The 21,556-nt window shown below is 36.4% G+C and overlaps 1 protein-coding gene across 1 annotated transcript in view; it reads left to right on the top strand.

Moving 5' to 3' along the window:
* LOC129000537 (uncharacterized) overlaps window positions 1-19,318 on the top strand; it is a 52,899-nt gene extending 33,581 nt beyond the window's left edge. Inside the window, exons 6-10 of the mRNA XM_054427499.1 lie at window positions 13,266-13,485; window positions 14,763-14,941; window positions 17,432-17,545; window positions 18,077-18,241; window positions 18,893-19,318. Of these exons, the coding sequence (XP_054283474.1) occupies window positions 13,266-13,485; window positions 14,763-14,941; window positions 17,432-17,545; window positions 18,077-18,241; window positions 18,893-19,318 (1,104 nt within the window). The remainder of the gene's footprint in view (window positions 1-13,265; window positions 13,486-14,762; window positions 14,942-17,431; window positions 17,546-18,076; window positions 18,242-18,892) is intronic.
* The last annotated feature ends 2,238 nt before the right edge of the window (window positions 19,319-21,556 follow it).

Genomic DNA, 21,556 nt, shown 5'->3' with positions numbered 1-21,556 from the left:
CAACCAGGACGTGATTGAGCCATGCGAACGAGCTCACTTATGAAGTTAAACGGGGCAAAGCCCGCGGGTACAGCTAGTATATCTAATATACTTGTTCAGTAAAATGTTATATGACTTGAAGCGCCAAAGTTGATTCAATACAGCAAGTTGTATAGAAGTTGAAGCTGTGAGCAGATAAGATAACGTCTATACCAGATGGTTCTTGTGGCTTTAACTACGGAACCCTCAAAGCTGTATGTTCAACAGTTTACAGCATTAGCTAAACATTTCAACCACACTACTAACCTCAGGCTGGTTAACATGAAATGTAATGGATTATAACTTTGGTAAAATGTTTTAAAATACTGTTGTAACTTAACGATTATGTAGTTAAAAAGATCCCAGCAGAATTTGGGTTTGTTTTAATAAGTGAAAGAGGAGAAATAAGAACACCTAGGGGTTTTTACCAGTTACTTATGTTTTTATATAACACTCCGTATTTTACTTTCATCTAACAGAATATTTAGGATTTGTTATCAACAGACCTTTTAACTAAAAAAATGCAAAAAATTATAGGAAATTTGATTGTTAAATAAATTTTTTACATTTAAGAGTTTGTTTTGTTTTCTAAGAACAATGCCATATCTACATAAAAAATACTTAAAAAAAAATTTGATATGGATGAAATTTGCAAACCTTGTTATACTAGTAATGTTTGTTAAAGCATGCATGTTTGTAGGGTTGGGATATCAACTAATCAAACTTTTCTTAAAAATTATTTGTCAGTGACCAAAATGATAAGTCAAAGTCTTACCAACCTGATAATTTCAACATAGCGTTTTATTGAAATACTCCACGTTTTATATTTTAATCCTTTAACCAATTGCAGTCATCTTAATTAAAAAGACATTAGGTTTACCAAACCAAGTAATATTGTGTATTCCACTTAGCAACGTATAACCGATTACCGTATTATCGTATATTATTTTTGAAAACGTTACTTTTATAGTAATGAAACACGTTTTTGTGGGAAAACACTGTTTTTACAGGTCTCACTGATATGTTTAGCTTTAACCATCGATGCTAAGTACTTGAATTATCATACAAACATTATAGGACGTATTCTATCTGGTAGAGGTACTTGACAATTATTGTGTTATAAACAGTTGGACTAATATGACAAATAATTGTGTGAAATCAAATAATGATTGTTTGTGTTAAGCAGGACAGCAACTGGCCATAATTAGGCCAATGTTACCTACAAATAGAGGATTAATGAACGTAATGGCTTCATTATGATCAAACTAGATGAACAAGACATAGTTATGCGGTTAATTAACTATTCCTAGGAACCGAGCTACAGAATTATTTGAATTTGAATATCCACTGTAATTGAAATAAATATATCGTATTTGAAATTCAACCATGTTTAGTAGTTATAATCAGAAAAGTGGTTACCAATTAATGAGTTAAGTCAAATCCATCAATTCAGTTGAATTGTTAACACAGTTCTGAAACTTCAAATTAATTTCTGATAGTTTATATGCTCCAGCTGTAACAAAGGCAATCAAATCGGAATTCCAAACAAACTATGATTTCTGTCAAAACCGGAGATATATTGACCACAGTTTATTTTGTTCTGTTAGTAGAATGAAATTCAATAACTCAAGTCGTCAAATCACGCCATATAAATTCTCGGTGGACTTAAATCCGACAATTCATTTGTTCTAATCCCCTTTACACCTTAACACATTGTTGAGCATTGTTTTCTCTCTTATAGTTCTCTTAACCATATAGTTATAGTTCTCTTATAGTTATAGTTCTCTTATAGTTTCTCTCTTTTAGTTTACAATTTAAAAATTATTCCCTAGAGATAAAATAAAACTAATTTTAAAAAAATTAACGAGATAAAATTGTATTTATATTATATTATAAATTAAGATGGCGGTACTACAAAGGTGCGTTTTTTTAGTAAGTGTTGGATGGGTGTAGAATAATGTGAAATTCCCCAGTTCTTATAGTTTCTCTCTTTTAGTTTACAATTTAAAAATTATTCCCTAGAGATAAAATAAAACTAATTTTAAAAAAATTATCGAGATAAAATTGTATTTATATTATATTATAAATTAAGATGGCGGTACTACAAAGGTGCGTTTTTTTAGTAAGTGTTGGATGGGTGTAGAATAATGTGAAATTCCTTTCGTATTTTTTTACTATGTCAATAATAGTTTTACTTTATTTTTTTCAATCGTATGAAAATCTTGATGATCAAAGTAGCTGGGTCCTGTTTTAGCCCTCAAAAAGCCACTAACTTGCCTGAAGAGCGAACCGGATATCTTTTGATGACCAGGCGACCATGATAACCACTCATATACCCGACCAATCTAATGTTCTTTGAATGGTTCAATACAGCTTACCCTTTAACCTAAACGATTTTTACTAATCATTGTGTAGTCATACGTTTCACAACGTAAAACGAATAGTTATTCACAATAAATCCCTTAACTGTAAATTAATTTGCTAACAAAATCAACAAATTTGTGCCAATTTCAACTCCAACCTAATCAAAGTGTGTTGTGTTTTGTTAATTGAGTTATATTGACACTGCCATCCTCATTGCCGTGATACCTTATGATGAATGAGGCAATGAAGAGCTCTTTGTCATCATTGACGCATCGCTCTGTCTGTGATTGATGCATCATCAAAGTCATTATTATTGGTTTCGACAACAATAACTGCTCAATGATGGATGAATATTGAGGAAAACTTAGACAGGATGGTTACTAAAAATTATAAAATATCTCGTGGTTTATAGAATTTAAGGTATAACACTTTTATAAAGCCATATAACGAGCAAAATGTAGTTTGGTTGTCATTTGAACTCTATTCAGTAAGGTAGTAAGGGTCTTATGGAATGTTAAAGATTGTTGTCCTTAATATTTGATATTATTATATATTTATACGTTTTGATTATACGGTGTGTTAGTTCCAAAAATAACATCTAAACGTATACATTTATGAGGTGTTCCAGATAACATAACAATTAATTACTAATGCAGAGGTTAAATACCTTGTTGCCAACGTAATCCTAGGTAGTCTTAATGGCTACCACATTCGACACACTTGGTGTCGTCTAGGTTTGACAATGATACTCCAAGTTTGTCGAAACCGGTAGCCATTAAGACCGCCAAGGGTTACGTTGGTAAGAAGGTATTACCACTAGACTTAAAAAGAATATTTAGATAGATGAGATTGAAGAATACTCTCCAAGTACATTGATGATTTTCCCCTAGCAAAGCTTGGTCCCCAGGAACTACTACTAAAATAAATATTGTACCTAAGCTGTTACACACGATCGAATTATTTGTGTGTTAGTTTAAACAAAGTCATGATAATGATCCATTTTTTGGGTCCCATTAAGCCTTCTATAACAGCTTTTGAGTAACTCAGTTACCAACTTTGCGTTGAGTGATGAAAGTTAAATCAGCTACGAGAAAGTTGAATTAACTTGCGGCTTTGAAACTAATTACATTTCCGATAATTAGTGACACTTAGATCTTGAATTTTGTAAAGTGGTGGCGGTTAAAGTAGTATTTAGCTTCTAACGTATCTGATTTGGGAAATGTGGTTAGTGTTAATCTTTCTTTGAGCCATTAAATTTACTCTGACATTAATACTACGAACTTAATATGATAACATCTTTAATCTACTTCCTACTGTCTTGTGAATCTAAAATTAATTTAGGCGTTAGGCGTACAACAATATAGGTTTTCACAACCAATCAAAAAAAGGTAAATGCAAGTGTTATTTTTTAAATTAGTGATACCAATCGTAATATACAGACCAAAATCATATCGGAAGGTATATAGTTTGGGTTGTTATATTTAAATTGTTGCTAATCCTTGAAAATATATTTTGTATAGCGTTGAAATAACCAAGTAATTATTGTAAATCCAAACTAATATTTGAACGTTATTTGATTTTTTTAACGGTACAATTGGAGGTGCATGTGTTTAAGTATTCTAACCAGAAGGCAAACCTTGTTTAAGTTACCTTGTTTAAGGCTTGCTTAGTTATTCAAGCAAGATACAATTTTGTTCGTTTAAATGTATAGTCTTCGTTTAAAGACATTTTCTTTAATCCTACTTCTAAAGGTTTCTACCACATACTTAGGTTTGACTTATTTCCAATTCTATTCTAATACATTTTCTTAAGTGTTTTCTTTTTAGTATCCAGTACTTCTTACCTACCGTAATATGGATTTGAATACTTTTTGAAAGTTGAAATTCTATTATGCGAGTATTTCTACGACATTTAGCTTGTACTTAAATATTGAAAGTTGAACGGAAAGTTATTTATTCTTTTACGTATAATGTAAATTTCGCAATCCATACTCATAGTAAAGATGTTTTAAAAAGCTACAATTGGGAGCCATATTTACTACTTTAAACCAGATATGTAGCAATTTACAGTTAAAATAATATACATTAATTGCATGAAAGTATTTATAAATCTTGGGGGTTACAAAAAAATAAAAATGAATACATTTAATTTAAAACTATACCGAGCATCAAATTAGTTGAACTAGGGTGACAAAAACAAATATTTGAAAATAGCCGTAAAAAATACTAACTTACTATCATCCAAAGTAAAGTTGATTTTTTAAGGTAAACATGTAACGAGCTATTTTCCCTAGGGGGGTATATTTTTGCTTTTTGGCCGCACACCGATTGTTGAGGTGAGCTAGCGGCGGCGGCGAAGCTAGCGAGCGCCCTTTGACCCGGCTTATCAGTGCCGATAAGCCTGGGATATCCTAGATGTTCAGGATAGCCTAGGACGGACATTCTAGTGGTGGATCCCGTACAGTGAAGAAGGCAGTGTTGGTGTCCAGTGGAGACGGCCGGCGTACGTGGGTGGTACAGAGAAGTGTACGGTGTCGTGTGATATTGGTGCTCAAGGAGTGAGTGTCGGCATTCAAGTTGGGTAGTGAGTCAGTAACCCACTTGTGGTGAGTGGACGACGTTTTTATTATATTTTGGTTTAAGAGAGTTAGAGAGTTAGAGTTGTAACCGTGTTAGTCAAAGCCTGACGATAGTTAGGATTTATTTATTAGTCAGGAATAATATTAAAGTATATTCCTGACGGTTCTGGGCAGGTGCTAGAGCGCAAATAATATAATTTAATTGACTGTAGTAGATATTATTTTGCGTTGTACCTAGAGTTAGTTATATTATTAATATAACTCTGAGGCCCGACAAACCTAAGCTGCACGATTTAGCGTGCGTAGTTGGAAACACGTGGCCAGTAGGCTAGTAGCTAATATTATTAGCCGATTAACAGAAGCCCAGCTAAGTAACATAAAGTTGGTAGTAGCAGTAGCAGTAGTAGGGTTGTTATTGTTTATTCATTTGATTATTTTAATTTAACCTGAACAGCTTGTTTGGTAGTCCAACACGTTATCTTGGTAGCTTGGATAGCGGAGTACCGGCTATCAGATAATATATTTATCTATAGTGTTTGGAGTATTTAATATTTATTTATCTGCTACTAAGTAGCTCAATATTTTAATAGTGCCATTGCCATTTAGTTTTGCTTGTTTGGCTTGGTATTTATTGAGACCAGCTACTGGTGTTGTAGTCACTCTACCTATAGTGCACTTGTATTGTTATCTGGTATTTTTATTGAGTGAACTGTTTGATTCTTAGCTTGGGCATTAGAGTTGTGTATTGGATTATAGTGGCCTAGTAGACCCCGCCTGGTGATAACACGCGTTGTGGTTTTTATTGGCAAGTCGTCGTGTAACTCACTGTGTTTTAGGCACTCTGGGCTTGACTATTGGATAGTTAGGACGAAGCCCGAGTTGCGTAGTCAGCAACGACCCCCTAGGAGTGTGGAGAATCGGCGTAGGCCTGGTAGTGATTATTGCACGTTTGTTGTGGTGACTTGTTTTTGACTTGTTCACAGTGCCCGTGTATGAGCCAGTCCTATACCGGTTAGACCCGGCTTTTGGCCTAGTGGTTTCCCTGACCTTATCGCAGACCCTGGAACTTTACCCAGCCATTGTAGGCTGAGCTATCCCCGGCAAACGGTTGCGACTGCACGCACTTTTAATATTTATATTTCCCAGTGCAGAAAGTATTCGTCGCAAGATGGCGCCTGCGAACAGGGACTGAGGTTGGCAGTGGTGCTGAGTTGCTGACGTATTAACGGCGCCCGAACAAAATAATTTTATTTGTGCAGATTTGCTGCGGACTTGTGCAGATTGGCTGCGGACCTGAGCTGTTGAGCAGAGTTTTAGGCAGACCTGCTGTGATTTTATAGTCGGTTGGGTAGGCCTAACCTGTTTTCTGTTACAGCGTGGTGTGTTGTGAACCCTAATTTATTTAGTGGTTGTATACATAGATATTAGTTAGTAATTTTAATTTTGCTAATTAATTGAGCCTTATCATTGAATATTATTTGAGTGAGAACCCTTATTGTGTATTTGTGGTTTGACTTTCACACCTATAATTGGTTTGACTTATTATAACGGTGTTAAATATATTTTAATTGGTTTCACTCTTATTTTTGCGGATTAGTCGTGGTATTTGGATTTTAAATATGGTTGTGACGACGAGTACGACGTCTGTGCTAGGCAGTACGCCTATCACGTCTGCTATTGTTACAACTAGTTCTGGGGTTAGCTCCGAACTGTCGGTGATGACGACGTCGTCATTGTGGCCTGCGTCTTCGCCTGTTTGGCCGACTATTTCATCGGTCGTGGGTACGACGGTGACAACGTCTCTGACTTATTCCGCGTCAGCGACTATGTCCTTGGGGTCGCAGCCCCGGGACGGTCGCGTGGGTTGGATATATGACCTCTCGAAAGGGGAGCTCATGAGGACGATGGACCAGTATGGTTTGGTGACCACTGGGACTTCTGCGGAATTACGGCAGAGATTCTCGTCGTTTTGGAAGCAGCGGAATGCCCGTCGGTACAGCGATGACAGGCTGTGTGCGGCTGGGGCTGCTGCACCGACATATGTACCACCGGCTATTACCACTATGAGACTTCCTGACCCCCCGAGAACCGTACCTCAGGTACTGGGTAATACGAAATCGGACCAAACAGAGATATTCGAACTTAGCAGGGAGTTAGAGGCGGTCAAAGAGATTCTTGGGTTGTCTTTGGAGACTGATACCCGGACTCTACGAGAACATCTAGCATCGGTGGTGCGACAGGCGAGGGGCTCGCCGAGTAATGAGGTCGGCTATGGGTTCGGGAGACCCGCCAACCCTACGTCCCCTGTTGTGGCTGCTCCTACGCCTACCTTTGGGTTACCAAGTAGACCCGAGGGTTGGCAGCGACCTAACGATCATTCGGAGAGACCAGTCCGTCCTTCTAGCTTGGAGCTGCCACGAGGCTCGGGTATACTCTCGAATGGGGCCAGCAGGGTGGAGCCAAAGGATTGCTCCAAAGTATGTGACATGGTCCGAAAGTGGGGTTTGAAGTTTGATGGACGTAGAGACCCTGTGTCATTCCTGGAGCGTCTTGAAGAGCTGATGGTCTCGTACGCTATATCGTCGGAGGACCTGCTCAGAGCGCTGCCGGAGCTGTTGCAAGGCTCAGCACTTCTTTGGTACAGGAACTGCAAGGAGCTCCTGTATTCTTTTGAAGCTTTTCGGCATCAATTTGAGATCCAGTTCCTTCCACCTGGTTATCAGAGGAATTTGGATGAGGAGATCCGGAAAAGGACGCAGGGTGAGACCGAACACTTCCGGGATTACGTTGTTGCCATAAGTACCTTGCTTAGGCGTAGCGGTACGTTGTCGGAGCATGGTAGATTGGACTTAATCTACAGCAACATGCGTCCGGAATACAAAATCATGGTACGCCGGCGTGACTTCAGCAACCTGGCCGAGATGGTGGAGTTGGCTGAAGACTATGAGGCCTATCTGCGAGAGAAGGCCGCCTTCCGACCTCCTCCTTCACCAAACGTAGCGCTGGTTTTGGAAACCGCCTATGTTCCCAAGAAGAAGGCTGAGAAGTGTTTTGAAGTGGCCGTGGTCGAAAGACATAATTTTCAGAGACCATCCCTTGAGACCAAGTCGATTGGGCAGCGAGTAGATTTTGACTCTAACCGGGTCCGTGAACAAAGGCCCGTAATGACTAGGGGAGTGGCAGATGGTGCGAAGGATGTACGGTGTTTTAGGTGCCAGGAGATTGGTCACTTTGCCAGAGGCTGTGGCAAACTAAGGACCGTCTCCTGTTTTGGGTGTGGGAAACCCGGTCTTACTGTGAACCAGTGTGGATGTCGTGCGGGAAACGGCAGGCCAGCTCAGGCATCAGGAGGTCAACTGGGCAAGGCCACCCAAAACGAACGACCTCAGAAGAGTGGTCCGAGTGGCTCGGAAAACTAAACAGCCTGGTTGGTGGAGTAGACGAGGACCGGCTAACTTTGGACTCTAGGCCCTTCATTGAAGTTGTGCTGATGGGCAGCGTTTTTGTGGCGTTACTGGACACTGGGTCCGTCGTCAACTTGGTTGGGCGAGGAGTCGCCGAACATCTTCAACGCCTGGGGATAGAGCCTTGTAAGAAAACCACTCCTCTAAGGATGGCAGATGGGTCACGGTCTAGGGCCGAGTATTCATTCCGATTGGCAGGAGAAGCTGCGGGAAGACGGTGGGTTGGAGACGCCTTGTACGTTCCCACTCTTCCCACGGATTTGATTTTGGGTATGGATGCCATACGAGATCTCGGACTTGTGACGGTCGTGACGGAGGTGATAACAATGGGCGTGGGTGATGACTGTTCTGGCCAAGGGGGCCGCATGGGCAGTGTCAAAATTGGTGACGAAGACCCCGAAGGCCCTTGCAATGGAAATCCCCGTGTGGTTCCTGATGCTAAATCATTCTGCACCTTGTTGGCTGGTAGTGGAAGAGTAAGCTAGTAGAAGAGTTTTTTTTTTTGTTTTGAGTTTGAGACCTGTGGTGTAGGGTTCACCATTGGGTTAGGGGTTGGAGTATTTTGTTTTGGCCGGAGTTCAAAGATTTTTTTTTCTTTTGGCCGTTTTCTTTTTTTTCATCCCGATGTAAGTGGGGGGTGTAACGAGCTATTTTCCCTAGGGGGGTATATTTTTGCTTTTTGGCCGCACACCGATTGTTGAGGTGAGCTAGCGGCGGCGGCGAAGCTAGCGAGCGCCCTTTGACCCGGCTTATCAGTGCCGATAAGCCTGGGATATCCTAGATGTTCAGGATAGCCTAGGACGGACATTCTAGTGGTGGATCCCGTACAGTGAAGAAGGCAGTGTTGGTGTCCAGTGGAGACGGCCGGCGTACGTGGGTGGTACAGAGAAGTGTACGGTGTCGTGTGATATTGGTGCTCAAGGAGTGAGTGTCGGCATTCAAGTTGGGTAGTGAGTCAGTAACCCACTTGTGGTGAGTGGACGACGTTTTTATTATATTTTGGTTTAAGAGAGTTAGAGAGTTAGAGTTGTAACCGTGTTAGTCAAAGCCTGACGATAGTTAGGATTTATTTATTAGTCAGGAATAATATTAAAGTATATTCCTGACGGTTCTGGGCAGGTGCTAGAGCGCAAATAATATAATTTAATTGACTGTAGTAGATATTATTTTGCGTTGTACCTAGAGTTAGTTATATTATTAATATAACTCTGAGGCCCGACAAACCTAAGCTGCACGATTTAGCGTGCGTAGTTGGAAACACGTGGCCAGTAGGCTAGTAGCTAATATTATTAGCCGATTAACAGAAGCCCAGCTAAGTAACATAAAGTTGGTAGTAGCAGTAGCAGTAGTAGGGTTGTTATTGTTTATTCATTTGATTATTTTAATTTAACCTGAACAGCTTGTTTGGTAGTCCAACACGTTATCTTGGTAGCTTGGATAGCGGAGTACCGGCTATCAGATAATATATTTATCTATAGTGTTTGGAGTATTTAATATTTATTTATCTGCTACTAAGTAGCTCAATATTTTAATAGTGCCATTGCCATTTAGTTTTGCTTGTTTGGCTTGGTATTTATTGAGACCAGCTACTGGTGTTGTAGTCACTCTACCTATAGTGCACTTGTATTGTTATCTGGTATTTTTATTGAGTGAACTGTTTGATTCTTAGCTTGGGCATTAGAGTTGTGTATTGGATTATAGTGGCCTAGTAGACCCCGCCTGGTGATAACACGCGTTGTGGTTTTTATTGGCAAGTCGTCGTGTAACTCACTGTGTTTTAGGCACTCTGGGCTTGACTATTGGATAGTTAGGACGAAGCCCGAGTTGCGTAGTCAGCAACGACCCCCTAGGAGTGTGGAGAATCGGCGTAGGCCTGGTAGTGATTATTGCACGTTTGTTGTGGTGACTTGTTTTTGACTTGTTCACAGTGCCCGTGTATGAGCCAGTCCTATACCGGTTAGACCCGGCTTTTGGCCTAGTGGTTTCCCTGACCTTATCGCAGACCCTGGAACTTTACCCAGCCATTGTAGGCTGAGCTATCCCCGGCAAACGGTTGCGACTGCACGCACTTTTAATATTTATATTTCCCAGTGCAGAAAATCTCGTCGCAAACATTTCTTAAGCATCCTAAACAAGTTGTTTTTAATATTTATTGCTAATCATAAGTTACCTTTTTATATAAAATAGGCTATGATTTTAATTATTACTTACCTGCATACTTGAATTTTAATTTATAGTAACAATAAAAAGTTTATTTAACAATTTTGATCATAAGACTTAGGTCGAGACTTGTAAACTAAGTGAACAGTTTGTCGAGTGGGTTGAAGGTCTATAAACAAAAGGCAAGGCTTGGGGCTGACAATCGATCATAAAGTAATATTGCTTGACCCAATTGCTTATTATATTGTTAAGGCAGTAATCAATTTAACATTAAACTCCATTACTACCTTTGTCTAGTCAAGTCGTTCACGTAATGGTTTACAACAGGTAATGGACGCATCAACAACTGCCAAACTTTGGTGTTGGACATTTGTAGCTTCTATAGTTGTTACTTTCTAACGTTGCTGGCTTAGTACAAAATTCTTCACGCTAAAACGGATATATTATATATACAGGGTGTTTGGTAGTTAGAGCCTAAGATTTTAAGGGATTATTATGCGGACAAATTAAGATTAAAATACACAATTGGAGAGCTATATCTCACTTTTCCTTCCAGAAACTGTCAATTTGAGATTTTCCAAAATTTCTTGTCATTGCCATTTAAAACATCATTTGTTCATCTTATATTTAACATAATGTCATTCGTAATGGATTTTTTATTTGCATTAACTATTCGAAAAAATGTAGTTTGTTATAGTAGAATCCATATAAAAACCTTGTAAAATTCGACTTGAATATCATTTTTTATCTATAAATAAGTGCCAAAGAGCTACGAGAAATTTAGAAAACACCCAGACACAAGGGTTGTTTTCAAAATTAAAATGCTCGGGTGGACAGGCTATGCATGGTGGGAGGAAGATACATTAACTTCTAAAAGTCTATTCCAAGGCCCCAAAAAAGTATTCCAAGTGGGTTCCACAAGGTAACAAGGTTCCACGTAAAGAATGAAGTCCCCAAACTGGGGTCTACTATAGAAGAGACAGGTGATGATGAAAATTGAGGTGTGTCGTTAGTTGGCAAAGCCAAAAACCCCTTAAGGTTTGAATGGCCACAGAGGTAAGATAAGGTTAGTATAAAATGGAAGGTGGTATCTAGCTACTTATAACCAATGTACAAATTAGTCCCCAGTTTCGCTTCAAAGCATTTCACATGGAAAACGTTGCTGTTTCACTGTAAAATCTTTGGATTTAAAATGCATAACAGGTAAAGAAATAGGTGGCCGCGTAACTTTTGTTTACAAGGAAGGGTTTCACATAAAAACTGTGAGAATATATTTTTCGCAGGTTATGTTTTTATCCGCAGGTCTTAAAAACCTAATTTATTATTATGTGCCTTTTAACAATAAGGTTATCAAATTCCGCAGGTCTGAAAAAACCTTATTTATTATTATGTGCCTTTTAACAATAAGGTTATCAAATTCTCTACCGTAGAGAAAGAATATTTCACATATTTCATAATTAATTGGCACCAAGAATTGTGTACATCTATGAAAAAAAAAAAAAAAAAAAAAACTGATGCCATAACCACTAATATACATTAATTTGTACCTGGACAAAGCCGAGTTTCACTACTAGTTTAATTTAAAATATTACTCAAATATTTTAAATTTACGTGTTGCGAAATAGAGCTGCTTATATATTAAAGTAGTAAATAAAACACAACTGAGCACCATTTTTTTTACTTACCTTATAAATTTAAATTGATTCAGGGATTTTAAACATGTAAATATACAACATAACCAATCCAACGACTTATCTTAAACCATCATCTACATATACATAATGATCACTTCACTTATCATAAACCAGTGAAAATGATAGTTCACCTGATCTTTCCCAAGATTATAGACAGTCATCAACATTTCATTAATTTTTCAAGATGACCGTCATTGGGGAATCTGGTAACAGCTGATCAATACGGCTGTGTCACGCCAGTATCAAGTATGCAGTAGCTTCCACTCCCCTCCACAACCCTGTATAATTACCTTGACCCTTGTAACCACTTATATCTTTTACCATGTCATTTTCCTCGCCACTTTTCTATTTAAAGTGTAGAGTAATTGCTTTTAAGGTTAGTAGGTTAGTGAAAGTCCCGTGGTTTTAAATGGCATAGTTAGATACATTTACCTGTATGAACTCACTCTGGATACGTTTGGAAGAAAATTAAAAGTAATCATTACATGATAACGATAAAATAATAACATGATGTACAAATGAAATGGTTCGAAACCTAGCTGATTTTTTTGGGGGTCAAATAATTACGAAAAATAACCAAGAAAATAATCATATGACAGTTATTGAGTAAAAAGTAGTTCATATAAAATAACTCAGTACCTTACATTTATAATTTTGGTTTTTGTAGTTACGAGATCTTGCTGTGTAGCTGAGTAACTTATAGGGCTCACCTGAAAGTCATAAGATCCCCAGTTCGATCCTGGAAAACGTTAGTGATGTTTTGAAACTTTGCCTAGTGGTCTTTATTCAATGGGGTTTCAACAATCTGGCTTGGCTAGATAAACAATTGGTTGCAGTCAGTGACAAACCCCTATGGTTCATCTTACTCTATGCGATAGTCATCTTACATTCATATCATATACGCAAATAAGACTGCATCGCTCTCAAAGCTCCAATAAAAATGCTACATACAAATGATAAAAATAAAATGTGATTTATTCTTTGCAGATAAATGGGGAGAGACATCCGACTGAAGTTTACACAGACTTTCGAGTAGCAGTGCTCAGGTTCCTAGGGTCGCAAGACAAGACAGTGGTGGCGGGGGTGCCCAACGGGGTGGCGCACATGCCGGACGTGGCGCCCCTAAGTATGGTGGCGCCCCACACCACCACAGCATCTGTGTACCAACCTCCGACCAAGGGGTACCCACCTGTTGTATGGGTCATAGGTACGTAGAACATATATTGGTTAGAAATCCAATGCTTTTTGATGGTTAATGAGCACTAAAGGCGGGATAGTATATAATATTCGATATAGGTATTTCAAGAAGTTAAAAAAATGGATTCAAACTGTAATGCAGCTCATTTGTTTAGGTTATACACATTTTAATGGTCAGAATGTAATAATAACATAGATCAAACCTATAATCTATGATTACATCTATAATATTCTATGACTTATGCGTGTTTTTACTGTGTAAAGTTGTATTACGTCAAAGGTTTTCGCGTCCAAATGCCAAAAAAGTGTTTATTGTAAATGTTATTAATTGCAATTTAGATTGACGTTAAGAAAGCTATATCTCTAAATCGCAACAAAAGATAATAGTGACACCTACTTTCTATTAAGGTATAATATAACCCATAAGTTGAAAATATAAGGTATCATGTATATTGTATTGGGTATACTCTTGTAATGGTATAAAAGTTTCCCGCGATTTCTGTCCTCAGCACCAGGAAGGGAATAATGCTACTGAATAACTTATAACTTGCTTTGGAGTTATTTACAAGGTCCGGAATAGCCTGAGATTCCAGTTTCTTTTAATTAATAAAAATGCCAAAGTCCTTCTTCTTGTATTATGTTTAAAAAGTCATATATTTAAAGACAAATGAACTTTGAAATTATTAAGACTCCTACAGGTCAGGGTAACTACATTTACTTTATGGTTTCAAATTATAAGTCAAAGGAAGGAATGTAGTTTTTGGTAAAATGAGGCACGTATTTTTCTTTTCTTAGTATATATTGATAAAGCAATGAAGTCTAAAACATTTAAACAGTCTAAAAGCTGCCTCGATTTTAGGTTTTAATGGAATTTGTTACAAAATATAGAGATTATGTTAACTTTAACCGTCATCAAACCTTATAGTTTTTCCAACGGTTCAAGGCTTCGTTAGCATTGTCTAGGTTGTCTTATTGTGGAATTCTTTTGTCCTCTATGTCAAACACGACTATTTATTTTAAATAAAGAATAATCTTTGTGAATAGAGGTTTGTAACAAAAAATCCTGTATTTTTCTGTAAAAATGGTGTATACGTAAATAAATAAATTGAAAAATACTTCCATTGGGAAATGTTGATGATGGGACAACGTACTCTTTTAAAAGTAGTCATCGGTATAAGGATTGACACCGGCAAATAACTTTTGGATATCAATTTTTAAACAAGGAGGCAAATAATATACACGGAATTTGATGCTACTATTTAACACTTAGCATGCTGCAATGTTTAGGAGGGCCAGGCAGCAACAAGTCTACCCTGTGCAGCAAGGCGGTGAGACAGGCGCAGGGATGGGTGTCGCTGAGTGTAGGAAGGATGCTGAGGGCAGCTGCTGACGTACAGGAGGGTCCTGTGGCATCGGACACACAGGAGATCCGCAAGGCTATTGTCGCTGGCGACTTAGTAACCCAGGTAAACTAATTGACTGCGGTGAAAAATGAGACTGTTGGTGGTGTCGGAATGAATATAAAATACCCCCGCCACAGCAAACCTGCAGACTAAGCTAATTCCCATCTACCTGGCTGGAATTGCACTAAATAATTCCCTTAAATTGGCAGATTTATTTCCTTTTTAAATATCATTAATTTTAATCAGTACCATTTCAGTACTTAGGTTTGCTACTACAGGGAAGAATATAAGTTGTGTTTTTGAAATATCGATAGCTTAGTATGAAGTAAACTAACTTTCAAAATTTCACTAAAACATAACAACGCTTTAATATACTAAATCAATTGGTTTTTTAGATGTACAAAATGGTTTGGAAACCAATCGCAAGATTTTATGTTTTTTTAGGGTGACTAAAACCTATTTTTACCCCATAACCCCCCCCCCCCCCTCTTAAACCCCTGTTTCCACAGTCCGATCGTGCTGATTCACGAACTCGTTAAAATAAATGTGGATATACGCTTTTATAAAAAAAAATCATCAGAATAGTATCATTTTCGCTGACAGACACATGTATAAATATATTTATATGAATCTAAACAGATGGTGTTTTTGGCCTCTGAGGACCTCAAAACGAAAAAGGAAATCGGTCCCGGGTCTAGGTCTCACCATGTGACCTACGGCAATAGCTTGTTCTCTATATGGGAAATTCGCTAAATCCTACATAATTTGATTCAGAACATTTACAAACTCTTTTCTATTAAGTTTGGTGTTTCGTAACGTTGGCTTTTGATTTATTAATCAAGTCTATTCAACAATACAGGAAACATCTAAAATATACTTTATATAACAAAACATTTTTCTTCAAAAGTATTCTTTAAGACTAGTAATATGATCTCCTAATTGTAGCTATTGTTCAATTATTCAACAATTAGATACACATCAGAATAACACTCACAGTAATTATAGGTATTTTTTATATACAGCATATTAAAGTAAAAGAAGGATTGTACACTGAACTAAATAAATAATTTTTTTTCACTAACCAAATATTCCTAATGTTATAGCTCATATTGCTCCCAAAAGGTTTGCACATTTTTAGATTAGAGATAAAATTTATTCTTACATAATAAATAACAAACAATATATAATAAAATACATCGGTGGAGACCAAGAGTTATTTGATGAAAACCAACCAGTGGCAAAAGCATGGCAATCATTGTCATCGTTACCGTTTGGAAACCCTTCTTCGTTAGTCTTTTGTAAAATAACGACGCTGTTGTCAAAATAGCAACCTTATGCAGTACTGTACTCATTTTGTACATTTTGTACATATATGGTTACAAATATTAACGGTTCAATATTGCACTAATAATCCTTCTTTTAACCTTCATTTAAACACAAATGTTTGTATTTACTCTTTTGATATAAAAATGACTTTTAATGAGTTCAAACTACTAACGAATGAGTGGGTTATAAAGCTAAATTATAAAACAAAATTGAGATGTAAAATAAATAATAATACGTTCTTACTAATTTATAGAGTTGACGTGGTTCCAACAATACTCGTGTACTAGTTGTCAGAAAATAGAAAAATAAAAAACTTTGACTCGGTTTTTAAATATAATCAACTCTATATTTCTGATTAAATAAACCAATTAGAGATCAATAGAGTTGAAATATTACAAGAACAATCAATTTATCTAATTACGATTTACGAAAAGGTCAATCAGTATTGAAAGCATTACAATTAGTACAACTAATTTCCATTGCATTTCCAATTGACCTATAATGTAGGTTAATTCGTAACTATATTAATCGTATTTTGTGGATCATGAACTTAGATCTGCTGTTTGTAGATTTTTTGCACAAAAAGGTATCACCTAATTAGCTATATATTGTGACTATCCTTATAAATGATACAATAAATAAATACGATAAATGATACTAGATAAAGCATGCATTAGCATGTTTATTGATTCGGTTTTTAATTATTGTACTGAAACTGATTTTATATTTTCTGATTTTGTAATATTTTTAGAGTTATTACTACTGACAAGATTTAAATTACGGTTCTTGGAATTTCTATTACCAGCTTAGCTAATTATATAATAACAGAATTGTGGTTATCAAAGAGCTACATGATTTAAAATCCATAAATTGAAATAGTGAACATTGAAATTTCTTTCATATTAGTTGAAGCTACAAATACCTCAATTGATCACTTATACTCCATTATAAATCCGTAATGCTTAACAGATGGATTTAGGATTAAGGTATGTTTTCTTCCGGTTATTTAGTTGATGTTTCTTGCTTACTATGTATTTTATAATGTTTCTGCAGCTTTAAACATTTTACAAAAATAATAAGTCACATTCATCACACCAACGTTAGTAAAATCATCTGGTATTTTAACCACTATGTAAAAATGTGAAATTAAAAATTTAAGATAGTCAAGTAAAACATAAGTGTACCAAAACTTTGCTTTTATAATTTAATTTAATATCCTGGTTCTAGGACCCTGTACTGCAGCTTGTAGAGACTCACCTCAATACCAACATGAACGCCCAAGGCATCCTCATCGACGGCTTCCCAAGAGACATAGATCAAGTCAGATACTTTGAAGATAAGGTAAGTGGTTGGTTAAACGTATCTAGGGAAATTACAACCTGTAAAAGATTCTTTGAGATGTAACCTACGCAATGCTGCCCAAATGTACTTGTGTAGCACATTCCATGATTTATACATCAGAGAAATTGAGCTCCATGTTGACAAACTTATGAAAGAAAAATATTGCAGTTAAAATTATGCGAGTTGACTTTAACCTTTGACTACCAATAGAACTAGACATTCCATCCCCATGTTAAATTTGTAGCCAGTTTTTTTTTTTATCAAAATCGTTGTAGTTGATGTGAGCCACCAACAGATTGCGCTGATCTAAATTACTAAATTCTGCCGAATACACAATCTTTTTAACCAAGTCAAAGTTAGGGAATGACTTATGATGAGTTATTTTCTATATAGTAGGCTATCCTTATAAATTCTGTCATCCCTTAAAATTGGTTGACAATTGATTAAGTAACATGACATTGAAACAGTCGTACACGGCTAGTTCTTAAGCTGGATTTTATGTGAGGTCCATGATTTTGTTGCTGTTTCTAGTTCAAGCAGCAGCCCAACCTCATCCTCCTGGACTGCTCCAAGCTGCAGCTAGGCAGAGGCAGGCTGGATGATAGCATCGCCGCCTTCAGGAGAAGACTGGAACTGTTCAGGGAGAAGACTCTACCAATGCTCAAAACAATGGATAATGAGAACCGACTTAGCATTGTGAGTTTTCAATATTAAAGTATATCTTTAACATACAACTGCAAATGATTATTTCTTATAGGATTTACAATTTATCATAATAAGTAAAAGTAGTAAAGTCTCCTACATAATAATAAAGACCACCTGCCATATGTTATATGGTTATTTAATGTATGTAATGTTACCTTTCAGTGTAGTTGGATATGATTAGACTGTTGCGTAATTATTGTCGTATGACAAGGCTAAAGCTGAGAAGTAATCCCTTAACTTTCATATTTCATTTTAATGGGTAAGTGTAATTCATTTTTATTCAGATACGCATCGACTATTATTTTATGTTAGCATATACGGTCCTACAGCATAGCCAAAAACAGACATTACACACTTTGTCATTTTAAGTACACAGACAATTTTTAAACACACGTCTATAAAATGTACCTTTTTAGGTAAGGCATAAGTGGGATTTATGGAGATTCAAAGCTTATACCTGTACATTTAAGATGTTGTGACGCACTCTATTTTCGGACGGTGCATGGTAGGTAATTTTTCTACAGATTAAACTCAGTACTGTATTTAGGTAGTAGGGATACAACTTAAAGTGAAGCTTATATTGTTATTCTGCAATTTATTAGAAACATTCCCCCTTTATTCTATTCTGAAACGTTTTTACAGGTTGATGGTGACACAGATTCTCCCCAAGTGCAAGAGGACTTTATCAAACTGGTCCTACAGGAGATCGAACGTCTAAAAAAGTCCGAGGGTATGATTGTTCCGGAACCCCCAACCCAGGTCCCTAACGGACACCTCTCCAACCATCATGCAGACCACACAGTGATCCATGACCTGGAGGACGTTGACGATGGTCCAGCCCCAGTACATATGAACGGCTACGGCCCTGCAGGCCCTCCGAAGGCTATCAGTGATGTAGCCTCTACAATCAACAACTATCACCAGACAAACATGCAGAATGGTGGCCTCTTCGGAGGCCCTACACTGGGCCAGAACGGGAACCCGCCCCCTAGAAGACCACCGTCCAGAGAAGCCATACGGGGAATGTACGCGAATGTAGATCGTTACCCCATGGATTCCCACATATGAACATTCTTCAGGGAGCCAGATGGGAGAGATGTGTTGGTTATCACCCCTGCGTAGGGTGTGCTCAATCAGGGGTTGGTTATAGGAGAGATTTAGCTAGAATAGCGATTATAGGGTTAAATAGCGATACACAGCTTTGTATTTAGAGAAATGTAAAGATTGGCGCAAAACAATATGAAAATGGAAGGGGTTTTAGCAGGAGATATACCTCGGCATTGCTGATAGGTCAAAGAAAAACCAAACACTACAGCTTCAATGTTTGAGGGAAACACGAAGGTAGTTAAATTGTAAAGGTTGAATGGTAAGATGTAATGACTGTTAGTACTATACTAATTAGGAATGTTGTCTAAGTATGATATGGAATAAAATATTAATATTACAAGAGTAACTCATGCCCGGTTCCCATGGATCATGTTCGGTACATCTAAAGTTCAAACTCTCGTCTCCTCTTATTAGGACAGTTTTATATTTCGGGCTTAACATAATATTTTACTAAAGTAGCGAGTTGGCTATTCATCCGAAAATATTGGTTATATTTATCCTAGAATAATTTACTGCCTACGGTAAATTATTTTCTGTAATAATAACTAAACCATATTTAGATTATATAAAAATCATAGCTATTAAAGTCATCTGAGAGTGGTAGCATAAATGAAGCAAATATTAATCTCCACTCAATCCCCATCGCAACAACGAGTTCTCTGTAAAATTCTGCCACATAACAATATCTTTAGCTTTATCTATTGGCATGCATGTTAAATGTTTTCTGGAATAGGTAAACACAATTATTTCACTTGGATCGAGTTTACTCTAATAAATACGTTTGTTTGTGTAGTTTATTGAAATCTGATTTAGTGTAGAATTTGACAGAAACATGGAACGAGTTTTTACTTATATCTTTGGTTTGGACAAATAGGGCCAGCTCTCCCATCTGGATATCCCATTGAAGAAGATACTGTGTATTTGAAATATACTAATATATCCTTAAAGACTATAAAAACCATAAAGTGCCTTGTAATTATAGTATTGTAGTACCGTGTAAATAGTACTGTCGTATGACGTGATGCCACATATCAAAATATCTATCACTAAAGTGCAAATAGTTAATAGTGAATATATTAATGGTGATTATTTTAATGATGTACAACGTTTCATTTAAACCTATTTTATTTATAATTGTTATGTTGGTTAAAAAAAATATTTGGAATTTTGTTAAACACCATGTATACGATGTTGGACCCATACACAAAAATCGTTTAGTTACTAGTTTTAGTAAAAATGTTTATACTTAATCTTACAAAATCTCTTGTGGGGGATGTTTTAAAAAAATATTACAGTGTTGTTTTATCGTATTTTCTTTATTGTTATGTAAGAAAATTAAGTTGTCATTAGCATGTTTGGTTAAGTCTTAATTTAATTAATTGTTTGAATGCCAAAAGTGCCTTTCTAGAATTTAAATCTAAATATTTTTGTAAATTCATACTTATGATTGTTAAATGTTTGGATGTTGAATGTACAAAGGATCACATTTTTTGCACATTATTGTGTAATGCACTTTATATTTGTTATATGTAAACACAATTTAACAGAAGGTGTAAGATATAAAAGGTATCCCAAATAACCTGTACTTTTAATATGCAAAATAGCTCAATTTTGTGGAACGAGTTTTTATCAAGAAAGTATACGTACCAAAGTATTATTATTAAATTATTAAAAGAAAGTTGGTTTTTAGAAATATAAATACAAAAATAAGCATCATATAGATTCAAATATAACAAATTGGTTACTACTCAAATTTTCTGTTTTAATATTAAGTGTATTTTAATAATATGGCTGGTCCATATTTGTGATTGTTTATTACAAATACACAAATATAGATATATAAGGCAAAATGGTTTTGTACTGTGTAAATAGATTTTGTCATTAAACATTTAAAAACAATTGTTATTTATAAGTACATGTTTTGGTTTATTATGATTTGAATCGATACAGCTCGTCGTATTTCATTAATGGTCAAAATATTGTTGTTATAACATTAACTATGATAACGAAAGTGCAAGTTACCGGCTAAGTATGGTTTTATAGAATGCCCAGTTGGTGAATACATTGCTTAAAACAAGCTAGGCATTCTATATAGTGCCTGTTATTATTCTAGGTAAAACGTAAAATACGACGCTGTATGAGGTTTTTACTGGTTTCATTCTATTTGTTTTTTGCATTACCTAATCCTACCCAACTTAA

This window comes from Macrosteles quadrilineatus, unplaced genomic scaffold (genome assembly GCF_028750875.1).
Source record: "Macrosteles quadrilineatus isolate MER2022 unplaced genomic scaffold, UCM_ALF_1.0 Scaffold_8__2_contigs__length_117827958, whole genome shotgun sequence".
Lineage (NCBI taxonomy): Eukaryota > Metazoa > Arthropoda > Insecta > Hemiptera > Cicadellidae > Macrosteles > Macrosteles quadrilineatus.
The sequence above is the reverse complement of the archived record's forward strand: the minus strand, read 5'-3'. Positions and strand labels throughout refer to the sequence as shown.